We start from the raw sequence: 21,714 nt of genomic DNA, 5'->3' as shown, positions 1-21,714 counted from the left end.
AAAGGTCAACATGGTTTATTAAGATGAATGTAAGTTTCTAGGCAGAAGTTGACAGGGCCTCATGGCCTGCGGTAAGAACTCAGTATGCGGTAGCTACAGCCAGTATAATTGTCCTCCAGCTGGTGACAAAAATGCCACCCCTTGATCTGGAAGCAGGACTCTACCGGCCACCCCCGCTAATCCCAATACCCAGTGCCCATCTCTTGCCTGCTGTAGAGGCCCAGGGTTGCGCAGGCACCAAGAGGTTGGAGCAGGTGAGCTACCAGGCTGGGCAGAGGCCATCTCGAGTCTGACCTTTCGCCCCTGATCTTGGCACTGTTGACTTTTACTGCTCTAGGAACAGTGCCTGGGATCCTGGGAAGCCACGGAAATGGCGGGCAGGTCTGGAAAGGCCTATACTGCAAAGATCGATGAGGTATGAGGAGCCCACTCCAACCTCCTCCTCTTTCTGCAGAAACTCAGCTCAGGAAAAGGCTTCCCTCTTGAAAAGGCGATGGCTCCGAGGTCAGCCTCCAGCCTCCCACGTCCTCCCTCTGCCACTGGGAGCCCTAGACTGAGATGTGGCGGGCACAAGGCCGACACACGGGCATGGCAGTGCTGAGCAGGTCCAGCCCCAGCTCTGTTCCTGTTGCCTCTTTAGGAAAATTCAATAAGTAGCACCACCTCCCCCCATGACTGTTGGTGTCAATGTGATAACAAACAGAAGTGTTTGGCACTGCTTAGCACACAGTAGTTATAACTACACTGTAACTGTTATTATCCGTAGGGAAACTGAGGCACAAGAAAACTAAGCAGGAGGCCTTTCAACCTGTGTTCTAGTTACTCCAGCCAAGTCCTTGCCCATCCTGGGCCTTTGTTGCCCTCGCCACACAACGAGGAACTAGTCCCTGAAAACTTTAAAGGCTCTGCCATTCTCGCAGAGTATCTGGTTCTAAATCCACAGCCAGGGCCACCTACTCTTCCACGGTCCCCTTTACTTGTCTGTCCCCACTCCTTGGCTCTGACCCAAGGAAAATGCCTGGTTGCTGCTCTAAGATGACCCTGTAGTCTCGCAGCTGCTCCTCCACCTGCGCACACAGTAACGCAATCGCTCCTGCCCCTTGGTCCTTCAGAGAGCATCGCCGCATGAAGCCTCCGCAATAACCAGAGGTGCTGTTCTCATTCCCTTTAGCGATGAAATGGGCCGAGGGGAGGGACTGCCCCGGGCCCTCTGCTAGAAAACCCTAGAGTTAGGAGCTTGAATCTGTAGGGCCAACTGCAGGCCCGAGGTGGGCCAAGCGGCTGAAGCGCAGACTGGAGGGGGTGTTTCCTCTCGGGGCTCAAAGGCCCAAGGCTGCGTCAGCCAGCACTGGGCGAAGGCAGGGAAGCAGGCCCTCAACCTGAGGGAGCCTTTCTTCGGATGGCGGAGACTCCATTCCCCTCTGCCTCCCTCTTCTCCGGCCTTTGGGGTTGGATCGCATCCTCACTCCTGGGAAGACGCTCAGCCTGGGAAGACGCTCAGCCTGGCACCCAGAAAGCCCTAGAGCAGGTGTGGACCAGTGCGAGTCCAGATGGCTGGTTCCTGTCCACGTGTGGTTCTCTGGGCAGCTCCAGGCTCCCCTGGGAGCTGCACTGCCTGCTCCCGCCTGGGTTGGCCCTCAGAGCCACTCAGCACTGTTACGACAAATTCTGATAAGTGATATCCAAAGGTCAATGTTCAAAGAAAAGGAACAAAGGTAGTGGCCATGGAGCCTTCTGCCTCCAGGGGAAGTGGGTGGGGTGAGGGTGAGGAGGGCCTAGACCTTGATGTGCATGGGGGGGTCCGTGATGCCCAACTCCTCCCGCAGAGCCTTCAGGGGCTGTTCCCAGCGCCGCTCGTAGTACAGATTGAGGACACACGGGGCCCTGCGCCCGTTCTGAACTGCCCACGGGACCAGCTCCGAGACCAGCACTTGCAGGTGCCTATGGGGCAGCAGAGGGAGAAAACAGAGGGTCCTGAGAGCCGGCACACTGTGTGCCCAGCGGTCCACGTGCATTTTCTCAGTTGATCCTCACACAGACCCAAGACAAAGGGGTTATTATCACCAATTTTTAAATGAGGATGCAGAAACTCAGCGAGGTTAGAATCCCATGCCCAAAGCCACCCATCTTGACCGCGCCACGCCCAGGTTTAAATTGAGGGCTATCTCACTCCAGGAACTAAAGTAGATTGCCCCCAGCCGCACCTGCATCATTCTGCCCTGGCACCGAGGCCTGGCCCAAGAGACTCGAGGGTCCCATGAACTGTCCAGGCTTCAGTTATTGGCCTGGAGGCCCTGGGCCAAGCCAGTTTCACCTCTCCGCCCTGTTCCTTCCACCCTGGCTTCCTGGAGGACCACTGAGGCTGCTTAGGAGGGCTGCATGCTCTTCCTTTTCCTGGAGCCTTGGCCCTTTTGACATTTCCTTTGACCCCTCACCCCCACCCCTTGAGAACTTACTGGGCACTGAGTCGGATTGGTCCAAAGAGTGCGCCCAGGATGCACATGGGCAAGCCGGTCTGGACAGCCTCAAACCACTTCACCACGATCTCCCCTGCGGGACAGGGTAGAGATGGAGGTGGGAGGTGAGGAGGGGCCAGGAAGAGAGGCCAGGGATGCTCATGGCAGGGAACCGTGAGGTGTCTGCTCCTCTCTAAGGTGTCTCTTCTCTAAAGGGGTCAGCCATGCTCAGTCTGGTCTGTGCTGTGCCCAGGCACTTGGCTTGGTGGGGAGGAGAGGGCCCAAGAAAGAGCCAGAGGAAAGAAGGGCTGGAGAGGAAGTTTGGGGTCAGAATGCAGAAGACTTGACAGCCAGGCTAGTTCCTACAAGCCTTCGGGAGTTCCCGAGGGTGTCAGAGAGGGAGCCTGCTGCTTGGATGCTTCTCATCTGTGTCGGAGCCTGAGAGGTACTGGGGCTGGCACAGATGCTACTGAGATGTTCCGATAAAGCAGAAAATGAGGCGCTATGTCAGCTCATTGGCGGGGGGCAGAGAGGCGAGCCCGGCCCTGCCCTGGTGGACAGCTTGCTGGAGCGCCCTGGCCTGGTGGACAGCTTGCTGGAGCGCCCTGCCCTGGCCTGGTGGACAGCTTGCTGGAGCGCCCTGCTCTGCCCAACCCCCACGCTCAAGGCAGCTGGCACTCACCCAGGATGTTGGTGGGCATCCCCAGCAAGGTGTGGAGCATGTCGTGCACCTCCCGGTACCGCTGGATCACGTACGCTAGCTCCTCATCGTCCACGAATCGGGTGGGTGCCCGGGTATCTGGGGAGACCCTCTGACAACCATGAACCGCCCCTAGACCCCTTTCCCACAGTTCCCAAGGCTCAACTGCCAGCCTCTCCTTGATCTGTCAACCACTCCCACCAAACTCATACTCTTAAGACATTCCGGGGACTTTGCTTCTGCCTATACCAGCTGACAGGGGAATCCTTCGTGATACTGGCAACCCCTCAACCCACGCCAACTCACACATAACGTATGTAATCAGTTGGAATATACGGTACAAAGGCCCCGGGGGAGGGGGAAGCAGGATTCTAATGGGGATAGAATTTCAGTTGGACAGATAAAAGAGCTCTGGAAGCTGGTTTCTAACATGTGAGTATACTTTTTTAAAAAAATATATATTTTATTGATTTTTTACAGAGAAGAAGGGAGAGGGACAGAGAGTTAGAAACATCGATGAGAGAGATCGATCAGCTGCCTCCTGCACACCCCCCACTGGGGATGTGCCTGCAACCAAGGTACATGCCCTTGACCGGAATCGAACCTGGGACCCTTGAGTCCGCAGGCCGATGCTCTATCCACTGAGCCAAACCGGTCAGGGCAATGTGAGTATACTTAACACTACTGACTATCCATTTAGAGATGGATAAGAAAATTTAAAAATTTTTCTTTATTGATTAATGATTGATGAATGGGAAACATGACTTGTTGTTCACGTATTGATGCATTTATTGGCTGACTCTTGCATGTACCCTGACCGGGGATCAAACCTGAAACCCTGGCATATCAGGGCACACTCTAAGTACCAAATGAGCTATCTGGCCAGGAAAGATGGGAAATGTTATGTGTTTTTTTTGTTTTGTTTGTTTTTTACCACAATTAGAAGTTGAGGGTAAAAAAAAGATCCTTAGCATGAGATAAGGATCCTAGCGTGTTCTCTCCCACTGCCCTCATCTTCACCTTGGTCATTCCTGCTCATCCTTTATGACCCCGCTTAAGTGTCACCTGCAGACTGATCAGGCCCACAGCAGGGTCTCCTGTAGCATGCTGCACCTCCCTATGGCACCTGACGTGACTGCATCCTGTTTAATGCACGTGCTTGTTAATGTCTCCTTTCTGGATCTGGCTGTCCCACCACTTGCCACATGTGGCCACTGGGCCTTGACATGAGACAAGTTCCAGCTGAGACAGCTATCCATGAAAATCACACACTGGATTTCAAAGACTTAGTATGAGAGTAGTGTCAAGTCTCAGTAATTAAAAAACATTGACTACATGCTGAAACGTATTTTAGATACACTGGATTAAACAAAATGCTATTAAAATTAATTCCACCTGGTTTTTTTTGGCTTCACTAATGTAGCTAGCAGCAGATTTAAATTTCCTATGTGGCTTGCATTCTAGTTCTGTGAAGAGCGCTGCAGCGGTCTGGTCTTCCTGTCCCCACGTGTGGCCTCAGCCTGTCCAGAGGTTGAGAGGTTTGTGTCTTTGCAGCTGGGGCTGCTGGTTCAGTGCCATGCTCTATGTGTGGCCCTCACTGGGTCCTACTTGCTTCTGCGGCATTCTGCTTGTGTGAAGCTGAAGGTGATCACAGTAATAGCAGCTAGACTTCCTGAGTCCCTACTGTGTGCCTGCACTGGATGACGTCCTTTACATATATGACCATACTTCATCTTCATGACCATCTAGGGGGTGGATACTGTTATGAGCCTCAGATACAGGTAAGAAAAATGGGCCCGGCTGGTGTGGCTCAGAGGTTGAGCGTGGACCTATGAACCAGGAGATCATGGTTCGATTCCAGGGTTGCTGGCTCGACCCCCCAGGAGGGAAGGGTGTGCTGGAGGCAGCCAATCCATGGTTCTCTCTCATCATTGATGTTTCTATCTCTCTCCCTTCCTCTCTGAAATCAATACAAAAAAAAATTAAAAGAAAAAGAAAAATGAGGCTCAGAGAGATAAAGTAACTTGCCCAAGATCACACAACTAATCAAATGGCTGAGCCAGGATTTGAAACAAAGTTTGCTGGATTCCAAGGCCAACAGCTTTAACATCCATTATTGATAAGCCGTATTAGTGCCCTGGAAGATAAACATTAGATCCTTTTCCTCAGATAAGGAATCTGAGCCTCAGAAAGGCCACATGACTCGCCCAGGCCCTAAAGCTGGGAGGAGAGGCAGGATTCTAGCTCAGCCTACTCTTCACTCCAAAGCTCATGCCTCACAATCTTGATGCCGCAAGGACGACTGACCACATTCCTTACCAAGGTCCACTCAGGGTGGGTGACTTCACTCTGAACCTTGATCTAAATCTCTGCTGGTACAAAGGTGTTACTTCACCTTTTGTGGCTGCTGGTTCCCATCCTCTGGAAGTGTCACAACTGCTCGGGCTGTTAGCACAGCTGGGGCTGTGACTGGGCGAGGTGCCAGGGAGGCCCTGCAGTCCCCTCCCCTCCTCAGTAATAGGACAAAAGGCTCTGGGGGGACTTCAGAAGGCTGTCCCTCCCTGGCTGACACTAGGGGCAGGTTACCTTGGTGCATTTCCCATTGATGAAATAATTTGCATCCTGGTGAAGTGTGAGAGAGAGGGTCTAAACTGGGGTGGGGGCAGGTGCCAGGAATGTATGGGGGCAGGTTATTTTTTTCAAGGATAATAACCTAAGCAGTGATTCTCGACTGTCCACCGGGGGACATTTGCAAAGTCTGGAGACATTTGTGGTAGTTAGGACTTAGGGAGGTGCTACTGTCATCTGGTGGGCAGAGGCCAGGGAGGCTGCTTAACATTCTACAATGCACAGCACAGCCCCACAACAATGAATTATCCAGCCCAAAAAGTCAATAGTGCCAAGGTTGAGAAACCCAATTCCAAAGGAACCTTCACTCACTCTGTCACCGCCCCCAGCCTGGTTGGTTCCTGTGCTGGGCTGGGCAGCACTTCAGAGGTCCTTTGTGGGGATGTGTACATGTTGGCGGGTGGGGGGAGGGGCAGGGGCGGTATCCTAAGGTGCTTTTATAAATCAGATGTTACTCTCCTGCTTGAAACCCTCAGGGGCTTCCTATTGCTCCTATTACAAAATGCAGACTCCTTCCCATGGCTGGCAGGGCCTGGCCCGGCTGATCTCCCGCCCATGGCTGCCTCCCCCGACTCTCTCCTCTGTGGCCACGTGGGTGGGTCTCCCTCTCCTGAAACTCACAGAGCCTCCCACTTGCCAATCCCTTGGGATGGTCCTCCTGTGTTTCCTCGGGGCTGGCTCCTCCTCCTCTTCTTAGTCTCCCAGGACCACCGTATCGAAGCGGCCAACCCCACGCCCACCCTTGTCCTGTCTCGATGATTGCTGTCCTCATAGCACCATCTGCTAGAATGCGAGCTCCACAGGTAGGCTCTCGGCTGCATCCCAATTACTATGAACGGTGCCTGGTAAGTTCTAAGTACTCAATAAATATTTTACATGAATTTTTATATGACTCTTTCTTTCTTTTACTGTTTTATTTACCTCCCCAACCAGAATATTAGGTCCATGAGGGCAGAGATCTTGCCTGGCTAGTTCACTATTATGTCCCCAGGACCTGGAACAATGTGATGACACATGCCAGATGCTAAACAAATGAATGAGTTCCTCAGTAACTGGGACACCCCCACCCCCCCGCCGCCACCTGGGGCTGGAGAGTGCCACGACTTGCCATACCCTAGGGAAGCATAGTGTCTGGAACAGGGGGACACAGGGCAGCAGTTAACAGCGTGATCTGGGTGTGTATACTGCTTCCATTAACACTGGCTGTATGAAACCAGCAAGTTAGCTTAACTCCTCTGAGCCTCAGTTTCATCTATTCAAAGGGCATAATAAAACATACTTGACGGCATTATTGGGAGGATTCAGCAAGATCATGTGAGCCTGGCATCTGGAATGTAGTAGAGGTTAATAAATGCTAGCCAGAATTCTCGGTTGGAGTGATGTTACTGGCCCATTTACCTGTCCCAGAGAAAATGGCAAAGGCTTGGCACAAGAGACTGAAAAGCTCTCCTGCCCATGGTGGCAACTTAGGGTTCCTCCTTTCTTGGGACGCCACTCCCATGCCTCTCATCTGACCTTCCTGGTGAGGGCCAAAGGCACAGAACCTGGACACTCACATTCACATCCAGGAAACGGAGATACTCGCGGCCGAGGGAGCCCTCAGGCAGGCTCCGGAGCTTGTCCAGGTCAAGGGTGGACAGAGAGATCCGGGGACGCTCCCTGCAAGGCAGAGGCAGGACCTAGGTTTGGGAGGGCACCAGCAAAGGCAGGTAAAAGGTTCCGCTGGAACAAGGCTGAGAGAGGGGAAAGGGCAGAGCATCAATGGGGACACAAGTCCCGAGGGAGCTTCTTCGAGGTGGCAGGGACTGAGGAGAGGTCGTGCTTCCTGCCTACAGGGGCACAGTCTAGCAGGCAGACCTCACAGGTGATCAGGGTACTCACCACGGGCACTGCAGGAAGGGGTGAGGGTACAGTTAGCACGTGTTACGGAAGCTTAGAGAGGGTATAGAGCCCTGTGGCTGGAACTGGGCCGAGGCCACCAGATGGCACTACCCAGGGGTCATCGTAGTGTCTATATGAATTGCATCCCTGGAGTTAAGCAGTGCCCAGTCTGTGCAGCCATCCACAGCCAGGATATGGAGAGCTCCCTAGAGGAACAGGACTGACACAATGGGACTCGAGATCCCCACAGAATATTCCCAACCGACACCCCCAGGCAGAGCTGGAACCTACTGCAGGATCTGGGCACCCTCTGAATCCCTCTTCATCTGGTCCCTGAGGACCCTCAGGGCACGGCACCCTGTGGTTTCCCCTAGAACTGCAACCATGTCTGAAAGGAAATTGGGACAAATACAGGATCTGATTAGGTAAGTTACCTGACCTGGTCTGAGTCTCAATTTCCTAACTGATAAAGATCTACCTCTTAGTTATGAGGATTCATGTTAAACACTTAGCAATCATCCTGCACAGAGGTAGGGCTTAATACAGCTACACTTATTAGTATTGCTGTTATTAATCTGCTGGGATGAGATTAATAAGCACAGTTAGCACAGTGCTTTCCAGATCACTTTCACACCCACGATCACAACACAACATAATGTCTCCATTGACAGGCACAAGCTTTGGTATCAGAGTGGTGGGTTTGAGTCCAGGTGCAGTCACTATCTAGGTGATCTTGTATAAACGGCTTCCCATTTCCAAGCCCCAGTGTCCTAGTTTGTGCAGGTAACAGCTTTCTAATAGGGTTAATGTAGAAATCAAAAGCATCATGCATAATAAAGCACTTAGCACAGTGAGCAGCCAGATGTGCTCAGTTGAGCAGTCAGCATTATCGTTTTTATTAGCAGGAGTAATAGTACTCTCCAGACTTAAGGGATGAGGAAGGCATGGCAGGGTCTTAGGATGCTCTAGTTATACATCCAGCAAACATGTATCGAGCATTTATTATGGGCCAGGCACCATCCACAATGCTGCCGGTGCTGTGGGAAAAGGGCAGTCATGGTCCCGAATCTTATAAAGTTTAATTTCTGGTGCTTATAAATCACCTATTTAGTCCAGAGGTTGTCACTGTGGCTGGGTGACAGAATATCCGGGGAAGTCGTTTCAAAGGGGAGAGAGGCTCAGATTCCAGGCCCCTTCCCCCTGCCCTCTCCACGCCTGACAGATACGGAACCCAGGCATCTGCATTTTTACGAATGTACCGGGTGATTATGAGGTACAGCCTCCGCCTTGGGTACCCAGACCTAGTCTATTCCCCAGTGACCCGTAGGAAACGGAAATTTTGACAGAAGCCGGGGCCTGCCGGGGAGCGCGGGGCATGGGCGGCCTTACCGTGGCGATACGGGTTGTAGAGGGCCATGCCCGCAGAGCCGGCGGTCAACAGCACCTTCTGCAGCAGGGACGTGGGGATGTGTTCGGGGTAGAGCAGGCCGGTGCCCTGGCTCGCGGCTCGGAGCGGCACATCTGAGGGGCAAGAAGAAGGCCGGAGTCAAAAGGGTGGGGGGGGGGGGACCCCAAGACTTCCCTCCGTCTCCGCCACTTGCCTGCAGCAGGGCCAGGGAGAGCTTGGAACAGACGGAGGGGACTCAGGGTCCCGCGCAGCAGCGTCACCATGACAGCACGCGCTGCCCGAAGGTCGCGGGAGGCCCGGCGGGGCAGGGCGGCTGCTCCAAACTTCCCTGGCGACCGAGCGCCTGAAGGTCAGAACTCGAGCCCTATTCCTCTGAGTAGGGCCTTTGGGAGGCGGGGAAATGGGGCCGAGGAAAGGGCCCTATCGCTAAATATGGGAAGTGAACCCAGGCGAGCTGTCTGCCACCTCCTCTACGGATGAAAACTCCCCATTTCACTTCACCCCCGGGAAGGGTGTCCCCGTCCGACCCGCTAGCACAGGGCTCCGGCGACGGAACACACTTCCTTTTCCGCACACCGTTCCCCCGAGGATGTTAGGGGGAGAACCACTTCCGGCTGCGAAACCTGACGGCGCCCATTGTACGGACTCTATTTGGTGCGGGACCGTACGGCACTTCCGCCCGTCCAGCTTCGCCCGGAACCTGCGCCGCCGGCGCGGACATGGGGGCCGCCGGCGTGGCCCGGCTGCACGGGCTCTTTGCGACCTACAAGCCCCCCGGGCTGCACTGGAAGCACCTGCGGGATACGGTGGAGCTGCAGCTTCTGAAGGGTGAGTGCCTCTAGCCGGACTCCCGATTGCGCGCCCTTTCTCCCGGGAATCCTTTCCCGCTTCTGATCTAGCAAAATGAAGTCATGTGATCTAGTCGCCTGGGAGAGCGCTTTTCTAATCATGGGTTACGCCTCACCTCCCTTGTGTTCACATGGGTAAACAGTAAATAAGTCATAGGGTTGGGATTTGAACTCGTCTGTTTCCTAACTGTTCTGTTCGCTGGTGCGCGCCCTGGGTCCTCGTCCGTCTCCCGCATCTCCGTACTTTCCTGCTCCTCCTCCCCAGGCGTTGGGACAGAATTGACACGATGTCCTCTACCTGTGTATGCACAGGTCTCAATGCTGGGAAGCCGCCTGCCCCTGAGCAGCGTGTTCGCTTTCTGCTGGGTCCTGTGGAAGGCAGCGAAGAGAAGGAGCTGACCCTCACAGCCACCAGTGTGCCCACCCTCACCAACCATCCGCTGGGTAAGGCGCATTCAGGCAGGGGCTAGGGTCCGGGTCCCTTCGCAGGAAATCTCTGTCCGGAGTCAGTACTCAGACTCCTGTCCCAGACCTTCGGAGGGCCGCAGTGGGGTTGAAGTGTTTGGCAAAGAATATGCAAATTTTCCAGATAAGAAATGCTTCAGGCTTTGCAGGTTCAATTCCGCCGTCGTAGTGCAAAAGCAGCTGTAGGCAGTATGTGAAGCCGTGAGCCTGGCTGTATTTCAATCAAACTTTATTTATGGACACTGACCTTTGAATTTCACATAATTTTCATATGTCACAAACTAGTATTCACTTGATTTTTTTTTTTTTTGAATCTGTAAAAAATGGGGGGAAAAATTTAACTCATGGGCTATTATAAAAACAGGCTTGAGGATTTGTCCTGTGGACTGTAGTTTGCTGGCCCCTTTACTGTTCCCAGACTCCAGGTAGGAATTGAGACCCTTGGGTGGAAGTCCTAAGGAGGTAGAAGATGTTGGGAGGCTATAGGATGACCAAGGGGAACCTCTAAACCTCTTCAGCAGTGATATTCAGTGACTCTACCGTATAACAATCACAAGTATGGTATAATAAGGATCTTCTTTATACTAGATACTGTGGTAAGCTTTTTCCAAATACCATCTCATTGAAACTTCACCACAATCCTATGAGGCCCAACCTGTAGCGATAAGGCTACATGCTAGGAATGAGGTCTTCACACAGCCCGGAGCCATCCGTATTTGTTGAGGAAAGGTACCTCGTCTGTTTCTTTCTAGTACGTGGACCAGCATTCACCAGCCTGAAGATTGGCGTGGGACACCGGCTGGATGCCCAGGCATCTGGGGTGCTTGGTAGGTGGGGGGGTGCAGTGATATAGGCTTGTGGGAGGATTGGGAGATACCAGAAGCCCAGCCCACTTTTAACCTGACATCCATTTCTCACCACTGTTCTCCCCTGATTCTCGCCCCAAATCCGATCAGCTGGTGGAAGTGGGGAGGGGGAGTCACAATCGCCCACCTTTTATCAAGTGATCTCTGCATGTGATGTGGTACAAAGCCATTCACCACAGCAGCCTTACTAGGTAGATGATGTATGATTTTATGAATGAAGCAAGTAAGGTCCCACAGCTTAGGTGACTTGTCCTCGGTCACATGCCCTCCGTTCAGAGAGGGGAAACCATCATTGCTTTCGTGGGGTCGCCAAGCATGTGACTCTGGCCTCACCAGCGAGGGTCTGGACACACAAAGCCCTGAGTCATGAGCCATCTGTGTCCCCAGGGTCAGGCGGTGTCTGCATCCACACGCGACAGTCACAGTCCCCTTGTCTTGCTTCCCGGGGCACTGGCAGGCAGACATGATCTCATGCCCCCTCCCTGTCTAGGAGTGAATGGAGGACCATTCTCTCCAGCCAGACGGAGAAACAGCGGGGAAAGGCAGGGAGTGGCCACAATGCCCTCATTTATGGGGCCCTTCCTTTGTGCTGACTGCTTCCTGTGCGTGGCCTCCGTCTTCATGACAGGGGCCGGGCAGTGATTTTCTCCCCACTTTACTGATGAAGAGCCTGAAGCACAAGGAGGCTAAGGACATGCTTAGGGCCGCTCCTGACTTCAGTGCAGGTCCCTGACGGGGCCGCTCCTGACTTCAGTGCAGGTCCCTGTGACTGGGCCAGCGGTCTCGTAAGTGCAGGTCTCTGTGACTGGGCCAGCGGTCTCGTAAGTGCAGGTCTCTGTGACTGGGCCAGCGGTCTTGTAAGTGCAGGTCTCTGTGACTGGGCCAGCGGTCTCCTAAGTGCAGGTCCCTGTGACTGGGCCAGCGGTCTCCTAAGTGCAGGTCCCTGTGACTGGGCCAGCGGTCTCGTACTTTTGAGGCATCAGAAAGCCCTGGCTCGGTTGGTTGGTTGTCATTGGTACACCAAAAGGTTGCATGTTCAATTCCTGGTCAGGGCACATGCCCAGGTTGCAGGCTTGATCCCAGTAGGGCATGCGGGAGGCAGCCTATCAATGTTTTCCTCTCATATCCATGTTTCTCTCTCTCTCTCTCTCTCTCTCTCTCTCTCTCTCTCTCTCTCTCTCTCTCTCGATCAATTTAAAACCCTTAAAAAAAGAAAAGAAAAGAAACCCCTAGAGAGCTGGCTAAGCATCCTAGGCCCCTCCCCACCACAAGTCAGAGCAGTGCACATGGTGGGACCCAGAAATCCACATTGGCATTTGTACCCAGAGGAGCTCACTTGCTTCCTGTAGAAGAAGCTGTCCTTGCCCCCTGCTGGCTTCAGCAGCATTGGAGGCGGGAATATTCTGATGGCGGTTGTGGGGGATGGGGTCCCAGGGAAACGGGAAGGGGGTGGGGGAGGCAGGTGTGAGATCAGCCTGGGTTCCTTTCAGTGCTCGGCGTGGGACAGGGACGCAGTCTCCTCACCGACATGTACAACGCACACCTCACCAAGGTACCGGGGCTGGGGACAGCCTGCGTGTCCTCTGGTCCTTTCCCTGGGGGCACTGGCAGGATTCTGAAGCTGAGAGGATTCCATTGGGAACATCTAGGCCATAAGTAAGCATGTTTTTATGGCCACGTGCTATGGAAGACTAACAGCAACGTAACAGTGACAGCTGGCACTATTGCATGCTGGCTGCTCTGTGCTGAGCACTGTACGTGGACTCCCTTGTGAGCGCCTCACTGCTTCCGTGCAAAGTGGGATCTGTGGTTAACCCGTTTTACAGACGAGAGAACTCAGAGAGAGGATGTCACTTGCTCAGGTCGTGTAGCCTGAAAGGGACAGAGCTGGAGTTTGAACCAGGATCTGTCCGACACCGGATCCGGATCCGGACACCACTTCATTCTCTCCCCAAGACCAGAAGTGGATGTCACTGTCTAGGCCTCAGGGCGATCTGGCACCACGAGCGTGTGCAGTAGGTGTCATGTTAGAAGGTCCATGTTTTTAATGGTTCAGAGCACAAACTCTGGAGCCAAAACCAGCTTCTCCCTGTGCCAGCTATGGGTCCTTGGGTGGGTTATTCACATCTGTACGCCTCCGCTCCTCATCTCTTAAATGGGAACGATAATAGTTCCTCTTCTGCATTGGGGTCACTTTGAAGGTGAGGTTAGTGCCCACATGCCACGTAGCCCATGGTAAATGCCCAGCAGTGTCACTGTTGTCACCGTCTCTACCATTGTTGTCGTCATTACTCCCAGTTGTGGCAGAGGCATTCAGCTGCGTGGGTCATACTTCGGGGGGGTGGAAGGAAGCCCACAGGGCGTGCTAGCAGGGGGCCGGCGTGACAGATCGTCAGGTTGCTGGCGTGGAGAGGCGTGGAGTGTCCTTCAGTGCCCTTTGTGGCTGCCCGTCCTGACTGTCGTAGGAAAGTCCCGCATCGTTCCCCTGGGGCAGTGGGCAGCCAGGCAGGGACTGAGCGTCCGAGCTCCCTGAGGACCTAATGGCCCCACCCCCAGTCTCAGCCCAGCACCTCCCTCAGTGCTGAGGCTCTGAGCAGGGACACAACTGGGTCCTCCCCTCCGTCCTCGCAGGATTACACGGTTCGCGGCCTCCTGGGCAAAGCCACGGATGACTTCCGCGAGGACGGGCGGCTGGTGGAGAAGACCACGTATGGTGAGAGCCCCTGGGAGCCCAGGGCGCGTGGAGGAGCCGCTGAGGCTGCCTCCGCCTTTGCTTTCCCTTGATTCCTCCCCCCTCTCCAGTCTCGTAGACCCACCAAGCTCGGGCTGCTATTGGGGGGGCTTTGGACACGTGGTTCTGTCAGGAGTGCCCTGTGTTCCCTTGTGCCCCTTCACCTGGTTTAAATGTCACCTCCCCAGGGAAGCTTTTCTAGCCCTTATACGTGGACTAGATGGACTCTCCGAACAGTGATTAACTAGTGATTACTAGGTGTTTAAAACCCATCTCCCCACCAGATTGATACCCACGAGAGTAGAAACTAATTTCACTCCTGTGGTCACACACAGCTCAGGGTCTGGGACGTGGGAGGTGCTTGTTGGATGGGGGATGGGGGATGGTGCATAGGTAGGGACAGATGGATGAATGAATGGTTGGGTGGGGTGTGGATGGCCCATTCTTCACTTACTCTCACCATGTTCTAGCACTCTCTATAATTTATCGTGTTTGTTCTGGCCAGAGAGCTTAGCTGGTTAGAGCGTCATCCTGATATGCTTAGGTTGTGGGTTTGATCCCTGGTCAGTGCACATTCAAAATCAACCAATGGATACATGTATAAGAGGAACCACAAATCGGTGTTTCTCTCTCCCTCTCCTTTCCTGTCAAAAAAAAAAAAAAAAATCATTGCATTTGTTTATTTGGCATATGTTTTTGAGCACCAGCCATGTTCTAGGCACTGGGAGGACATACAGTAAATTAAATGGGTCTCCAGCTACAGTGAACTCAGTCTTAACAGGAGAGCAGACACACCTACACTTTCTAGGGCAGATTAAGGCCTGACAAGACAACACTGTGCATGCGTAGGTGTGCGTCAGCATCCAAAACGCATCTAAAGACAACTACCAATGTGACACTTCTGGGAAAAAGGAAGCCAGAATTTGGAGAATAGAGGGTGGACGATGGTAGAGATGGTAACAGTGATAGAGATGTTGATGCGGATCTGAATTTCTTTTTTGTTTTTTTTAAGATTTTTTTTTTGATTTTTTTTTTTTAGAAGGAGAGGAAGGGAGAGGGAGAGAGAGAAGCATCAATGTGGGAGGGAATTGTCCATCAGCTGCCTCCTGCATACCTCCTACTGGGATTTGAGCCCACAACCCAGGCATGTGCCCTAACCAGAATCAAACTGGCAACCTTTCAGTGCACGGGATAATACCCAACTAACTGACCCACATTGGTCAGGACACAGATTTAAATTTCTTAAAGAAGATTCATATATCAATTACATAATTAAAAAATAATGTAAAAACCAAATAAAATTAAATGGTGGGAAAGAGACCCAGTTGCAGATTGCAGAAGCCAGGAAGAAAAAGCCACATACTCCAGGAGGACTTCCTGGAGGAGGCAGCATTTGAGTTGGCTATGAATGAGAGGAGGAGGCAGGGGCATTCCAGGTAAGACAACAGCATGAAAGAAGCCAGGCAGAAGGGATGAGAGGCCTAGGCCCTTCCAAGCTGGCAAGCCTTCGGCTACTACAGCTGCTCCCTAACCTTTGGCACTGGCCCCAGCTGGGCCACAGGATCAGCCTGCCAGCAGAGTTTGTGAGTGTCCCCGGGCTTTGCTGCGGCCTGCCCCATAGTTACTTGGTGACCAGCAGGCAGAGCTACTCCCACTTTTGCCACTTGTTTCTGCGTTTGGACAGATGGCACCATCCCTGAATACTAGGCAAAAATCAGATTATATCTTTGAGCTTCATTTCCAGAAGAAAATGTTAGTAATCTAGAGTCTCACAGCTCCATGAATGTGTCCTTAACATGCTGAGTTCATGTGTATCTTTCTGAGAAGAGGGGCCCACACTTTCATAAGATTCTCAAAGGCCTCTCAACCCCCAAATGGACCAGAGGATGCTCTGGGATCCCCTTCAAATTCTGTGGCTGGTTTCGGGGAGGGAGTTGGTCAGGTTGCTGTTGCCCACCTGTGTGCTAACCATCCCTGTCTTTTTCAGACCACGTGACCAGAGAAAAACTGGATCGAATCCTGGCGGTGATCCAAGGCTCCCATCAGAAGGCCCTGGTGACGTAAGTGGGGCTCCACCCACGCCTCCCTGAAACGGCCCTCTAGGAGGTGCCAGAAGAGCAAGAGTTGAATGCCCACAGGGCTCCCTTAGCCTCTGCCCAACCCAGGGGCAGATTCCATGGATCTTTTCAGAGCCTGAAACCAGACATGAACCATTCACTCCTTCCACAGCATGCAGAAGTGCTTCTGGGTTGGGTCATAGGCCAGGCCTTGGGGAAACCGAGGGGAATGAGACACCAGCTGCTCTCCTAGAGAGCGTGTGATCTAATGAAGAGGCAGCCAGGAGCCTGCATCATGGCACAGAGCCAGGGGGCGGGAGCAGGCAGCACTCGTGTGATGCTGAAGTCGGCAGAGTGTGCAGACGAGGCCAGGCTACATTTGCAGATTGGAAGGACAGAAAACAGCTGCTGGAGGGGCCCCTGGAGGGGAAGGGGAGATGGAGAGGCATGAAGAGCTTCAGGAGTGGGCAGGGCCAGGCTAAGCATCAACACAGTTCCCCAGCCCACGCCAGCCACCCAAGTCTGTCCACCTCCTGATCCCAGGTACTCCAACCTCGATCTGCAGACCCAGGAGGCCTACGAGATGGCCGTGAAAGGCTTGATCCGGCCCATGAACAAGTCCCCGATGCTGATAACTGGCATCCGATGCCTCCACTTTGCGCCTCCAGAATTCCTCTTAGGTAAGTTGCCCCAGGAAGTTGGAGCAGGGAGATGGGACTCCACGGAATGCCCTTGCAGAGGCTGGCACATGCCAGCCCTGAACTCTGCTGGCCAAGGCAGCAAGGACTGATGTCCTGCCCAGCAATGGGCTGGACTTGGCCGATCATAGGCACACAGAACAAATATTGTCCTATCTTCTGCCAAGTCACCCTTTGAAGCCAGAACTTAACAAGCAACTGTTACGTTTAGCGGCTCACTTCCAGAGCCACCCACTGCTTCAAGGAGATGTGGGCCATCAGACAGCATTCTCACTTCCCCTGTCCCACCCAGCTCCCCCCTCCCCACCCCCCCACACTCAGTGCTTTCTTCTCCACTGGTCATATTAACGAGGGCTCCATTTCTTGGGCACTAACCAAGGCTTTCATCATGCTAAGCACCTGATAGTTTCAATTATCCCTTGGACTCCTCATAGCCACCCATTTTATAGATGAGCAAACCAAGCCTTAGAGCAGCGCTTCGACCTGCCCACACATCACCTGGGGGTCTTCTTACAAGGTACATTCTGACTCAGCAGGTCTGGGTAGGGCCTGAGATTTTGTCTAACAATCTTTCCCTACAGGGTGGTCCTTAGGCAACACTTTGAATAGCAGAGCCCTGGAGAACTAAGGTGTTTTGCTAAGGTTATTTCACAGCCAGGAGATACCAGGGGGTGTGGATCTAGATCAGCGGACACCCGAGACTGTGCTCCTGACCCCCGTGTCTGTCTTTGCATGTTGCTGGCAGAGGTGCAGTGCATGCATGAGACGCAGAAGCAGCTGCGGAGACTGGTGCATGAAATCGGCCTGGAGCTGAAGACCACCGCTGTCTGCTCCCACGTGCGGCGCACGCGAGATGGCTTCTTCACCCTGGAGGATGCCCTCCTGAGGACCCAGTGGGACCTGCACAGCATCCAGGATGCCATCCAGGTCGCAGCCCCCCGGGTGGCAGCTGAGCTGGAGAAGAACTTGAGGCTGGGGCTGGGCACCCAGCAGCTCCATGGTCCAGGCTGGAATGGGGACAACGAGAGGCCAAGCCCTGCCTTGGAAAGCTGGACAGTGGGTGGGTAAAGATCAGAGTTGTTCATGAGCTGGGACGGACGACTGCAGAGAGAGTAGGGGAAGTTTTATTACATGAGATGTGAGACTTTGAAGCTGTAGGAGAAAACACTTGACCCAACTGAAAAGGAAAAACTTTTATATGGAGAAAAAGATGATACATGCATGACAGACTGATAAAAATATTTGCAATGCTTAATGAAGAACTGATATCCATAATATAGAAGGAGCTCTTATAAAACAAGAAAATTGGGCAAATGACATGAATCATATGTATATATTTAAAAATAAATAAATAAATAAATAAATAAATCTAGCCTGGCCGGCATGGCTCAGTGGTTGAGCATCAACCTGTGAACTAGGAGGTCACAGTTCGATTCCCGGTCAGGGCACATGTGGGACATGCAGGAGACAGCCCATCAATGATTCAATGATTCTTTGTTGATGTTTATTTTTCTTCCTTTTTTTTTTTTTAAAAAAATACACACACACACACACACACACACACACACTAGTGGCCCAGTGCACAGATTCGTGCACATTGAAAGGAAGTTAATTAGAATAAATATTTTAATATCACTATTCGCCCTTTCTCTATAATAGGAGTGTCAACCAGATTCACAATCAACAATGACAGATCAAGACACGCATGCAATTGGCGCCAGTGAGAGCTTTATATGTATCGCACATGCACGAGTCAATTTATATATATAGAATAAACTTTCTCATTTAAAAAAAAAAAGAAAAAAGTCATAAAAAGATGACATCCGGCAATGATGACCTGAGAAGATGGGTGATCTGTACTGTTAGTGGAAATATACAGCTATAAGCTTTTAGGAGGGATCTGGTCGTGTGTATCAGATTTAAACTACTACCTTATGACTTAGTTTCAGGAATCTACTAACATTGGTTGTAGAAAGTTATAGATACATAGATGTCATAACTACATTGTAATACAGTGGGGCCTTGACTTACGAGTTTAATTCGTTCCGTGATGGAGCTCGTAACTCAAATTACTCGTATGTCAAATCAAAAAGTGAATGAGTGAGACACGTGGTGCTGGGCTGATGTTGTGGCATTCACTGTGACGTTCGCTGCGCCAACTAGCGGTGGGGTATCTGAAGCTGGCTCGTAACCCGAATTTTAGCTCGCAACTCAAAGCAAAAGATCGGCCGAGAGACGGCTCGTATCTTGAAAAACTCATTAGTCAGGACACTCGTAAGTCAAGGCCCCACTGTAGTTACAAGTGGGAAACATGATCACCATCCATCAGTAAGGAACTGCTTAAGTACAGCATATACAGGATCCAAAGATCTGATACCGTCAAGAAAATGACCCCTCCCCCATTTTTCTAGCCATTTTCTTGCCAATTTTATTTCTCTCGGCTTTGGATACATTGCCCCGGTGCACTCTCTCTGTTTGGCCTGGTGGTTTTAACCTGTAGGCATGTGGGTATTTGCCACTGAGAACACTCAGACTCAAGTGAGTTGGCCTCTGGCTAGAGCTCCGGTTTGGGCCCTGAGGGGAAGCATTGCTTGTCTCTGGTCTCTGCTGTCTTCTCGGGAGCGGAGGCCCCGTCACCAGGGCTCCTCACCTTCACTCCGGGCACCCGCAGCTCAGAGCAGTGCTGAGCAGATGTGGGCTCCTGGCTGTGAGGCCTCAAAAGCTCCCTTCTCCGTAGCATGAGCAGAATGATTTCGCCCGCCTCCCCACCCCTGGGGATTGTGGTGGGGACAAAAGAAATCATGGTCGGGTGCTTGTCACAGGCCTGGCACGTATGATTCTCTCTGTATGTGAGCTGTCTGCTTGCTGTGGCTACACTTCTGAACAGTGACCTTAAAGGGTTGTCACAGGTAGAATCGGAGACCTTCCCTCCCTTACATTGTTTCTCTGGTATAAAAATCAGTTGGAAAATGGGCAAACATGACCTCAGCCAGGTGATTAAAGGTCAACATCAACAGTGATAAGTCATGTTGCTAGTATGTACTCTTTTAAAAAATATATATAGCCCTAACTGGTTTGGCTCAGTGGATAGAGCGTCGGCCTGCGGACTGAAGGGTCCCAGATTCCGTTCTGGTCAAGGGCATGTACCTTAATTGCATGCACATCCCCAGTAGGGGGTGTGCAGGAGGCAGCTGATCAATGTTTCACTGATGTTTCTAACTCTCTATCCCTTTCCCTTCCTCTCTGTAAAAAAATCAATAAAATTTTTAAAAAGCTGCTCAACTTTAAAAATAATATATATATTAATTTCAGAGAGGAAGGGGGAGGGAGAGAGAGATAGAAACATCAATGATGAGAGAGAATCATTGATTGGCTGCCTCCTGCACGCCCCACACTGGGGATCAAGCCCGTAACCCGGGCATGTGCCTTGACCGAGAATGGAACCGGCTACCTCCTGGTGCATGAGACAAAGCTCAACCTACTGGGCTACACTGGCCAGGCCTCTTGATGTGATGGGATGGGATGGGATGAAAATGGCCCTTTACATTGGAGGGCTTCCTCCCAATAACCCACAACAAATATATCAAACTCATGTGAGATGTTAATACTATGGGAAACTGCCGAGTATATGGGAATGCTCTATACTCTCAAGTTTTCTGCAAACAACTTACTAAAAAAGTCAATTAAAAAACACACAAACATTGTCTGGAGAGATCTTTGAGAATCCAGGTTCTAACCCAAACTCTTGGGTTCTGATTCGGTAGGTCTGGAGTGGAGCCCTCGTGGCGGGGCTCAGAGAGCTCCAGGTTAGTGAACATACCTTGGCGCTGAGGGGGGCACACCCGGAGAGCGCCCCTCACCCCTTCTCCCACCCTGCCCTGTGCGTCGCGTCCATTCGCCTGTTCCTCACTGTACCCTTTATAATAAAATGGTAAACATAAGTGTGTCTTGGAGATCTGTGAGCTGTTCAAGCAAATATCAAACATGAGGGGGTTGTGGGAACTCCTGATTTATACAGCCCGTCGGTCAGCAGTACGGGTGACCGCCTGGACTCATGATTAGCATCTGAACCCTAAGCTGTGCAGTCTGTTGGCTCCAGGCAGTGTCAGATTTGAGTTAAACTGTAGGACACCTGTCTGGGCCCAATGAGAGCTGCAGAGTCGCTTGGTGTGGGAACCCCACGTGCCCGGTGTCGGAAGTACTGCGTGCAGAGGACACAGTTTTCCTTCTCCTGTGTATGGGTTTAGCACGTGTGTGTGGAATGAACCCAAATGGTTAATTTTCTTCAGCAAAGTGGAATAATACCCAGTGTGTGACAAGTGGCTTCTCTCCTTGAACAACAGAGCGTGGCCATTTCTCCGTCTGCCCGGCAGGTCTGGCTCCTTCCTGCAGACCCTGTGGGGGTGGCCAGCTCACAGGCTCTCTGAGGAATGCCCAGCTGCCACCGGAGCCAGGACTCTGGTGAAGAGCTCACGCTGGGTTCTGTCACCTTATTTACCCTCTCGGGGTTAAGAGACAGGGTGTTCGGTGTTTGTTCCTGCGGAAGGCCCTTAGCCCTTGGCCTCTCTGACACTTACGGGGATAACTTCAAGCGAAGGCAGAAATGAGCTGCCACACTCTTTTCCTGAGAGGCTAGACTGAGGCCATCGCTGCAGATGGCTCCCAGGGCCCAGGGCCTGGCCCGGAGCCTGGCAGGTGTGGTGGGCAGCAGGCCAGGTGGCCTGAAGGGAAGATGATGGCAGTGATATGAATGACAGCAGCTGTCATTTACTGAGGACTTCTGGTGTGCCGGCTCTGTGCTAAGAGCTTTACATTCAAGGTCTCAGCTGCTCCCACGACCACCTGACAGGAAACTAACGATTATCCCCCTTGTATGCGTAAGGAAAGCTGCTCGGAAGCCACATCCTGCCTAGCAGAGGGCACCTTCGTCTGCATAGGACTTGCCCCTCCATGATTTCTGACCAAGCTGCTGGACG

The 21,714-nt window shown here is 52.3% G+C and overlaps 2 protein-coding genes across 3 annotated transcripts; one reads left to right on the top strand and one right to left on the bottom strand.

Annotated features, from left to right (window-relative positions):
- On the bottom strand, positions 1-9,624 carry COQ4 (coenzyme Q4). Its single transcript, XM_059658200.1, has 7 exons — positions 9,267-9,624; positions 9,055-9,186; positions 7,957-8,053; positions 7,341-7,443; positions 3,139-3,268; positions 2,457-2,550; positions 1-1,941 (listed from the first exon to the last, which is right to left on the bottom strand). The coding sequence occupies exons 1-7, from the start codon at positions 9,334-9,336 to the stop codon at positions 1,776-1,778; spliced, it is 792 nt and encodes a 263-aa protein (XP_059514183.1). The 5' UTR covers positions 9,337-9,624; the 3' UTR covers positions 1-1,775.
- A 100-nt stretch (positions 9,625-9,724) lies between these two features.
- Positions 9,725-20,659, top strand: TRUB2 (TruB pseudouridine synthase family member 2). 2 transcript variants are annotated; one of them, XM_059658198.1, is made up of 8 exons: positions 9,729-9,901; positions 10,234-10,365; positions 11,139-11,213; positions 12,743-12,804; positions 13,884-13,965; positions 15,971-16,043; positions 16,584-16,720; positions 17,484-20,659. In XM_059658198.1, the coding sequence occupies exons 1-8, from the start codon at positions 9,793-9,795 to the stop codon at positions 17,804-17,806; spliced, it is 993 nt and encodes a 330-aa protein (XP_059514181.1). In that variant the 5' UTR covers positions 9,729-9,792; the 3' UTR covers positions 17,807-20,659. The 2 variants fall into 2 exon arrangements, with proteins under 2 accessions (XP_059514182.1, XP_059514181.1); XM_059658199.1 differs by lacking the exon at positions 11,139-11,213 and having other exon boundaries at positions 9,725-9,901.
- The last annotated feature ends 1,055 nt before the right edge of the window (positions 20,660-21,714 follow it).

The sequence above is a fragment of the Myotis daubentonii genome, chromosome 11 (genome assembly GCF_963259705.1).
Source record: "Myotis daubentonii chromosome 11, mMyoDau2.1, whole genome shotgun sequence".
Taxonomy (NCBI): domain Eukaryota; kingdom Metazoa; phylum Chordata; class Mammalia; order Chiroptera; family Vespertilionidae; genus Myotis; species Myotis daubentonii.
Note: the sequence above shows the minus strand (reverse complement) of the source record. Positions and strands in the feature narration are given on the sequence as shown.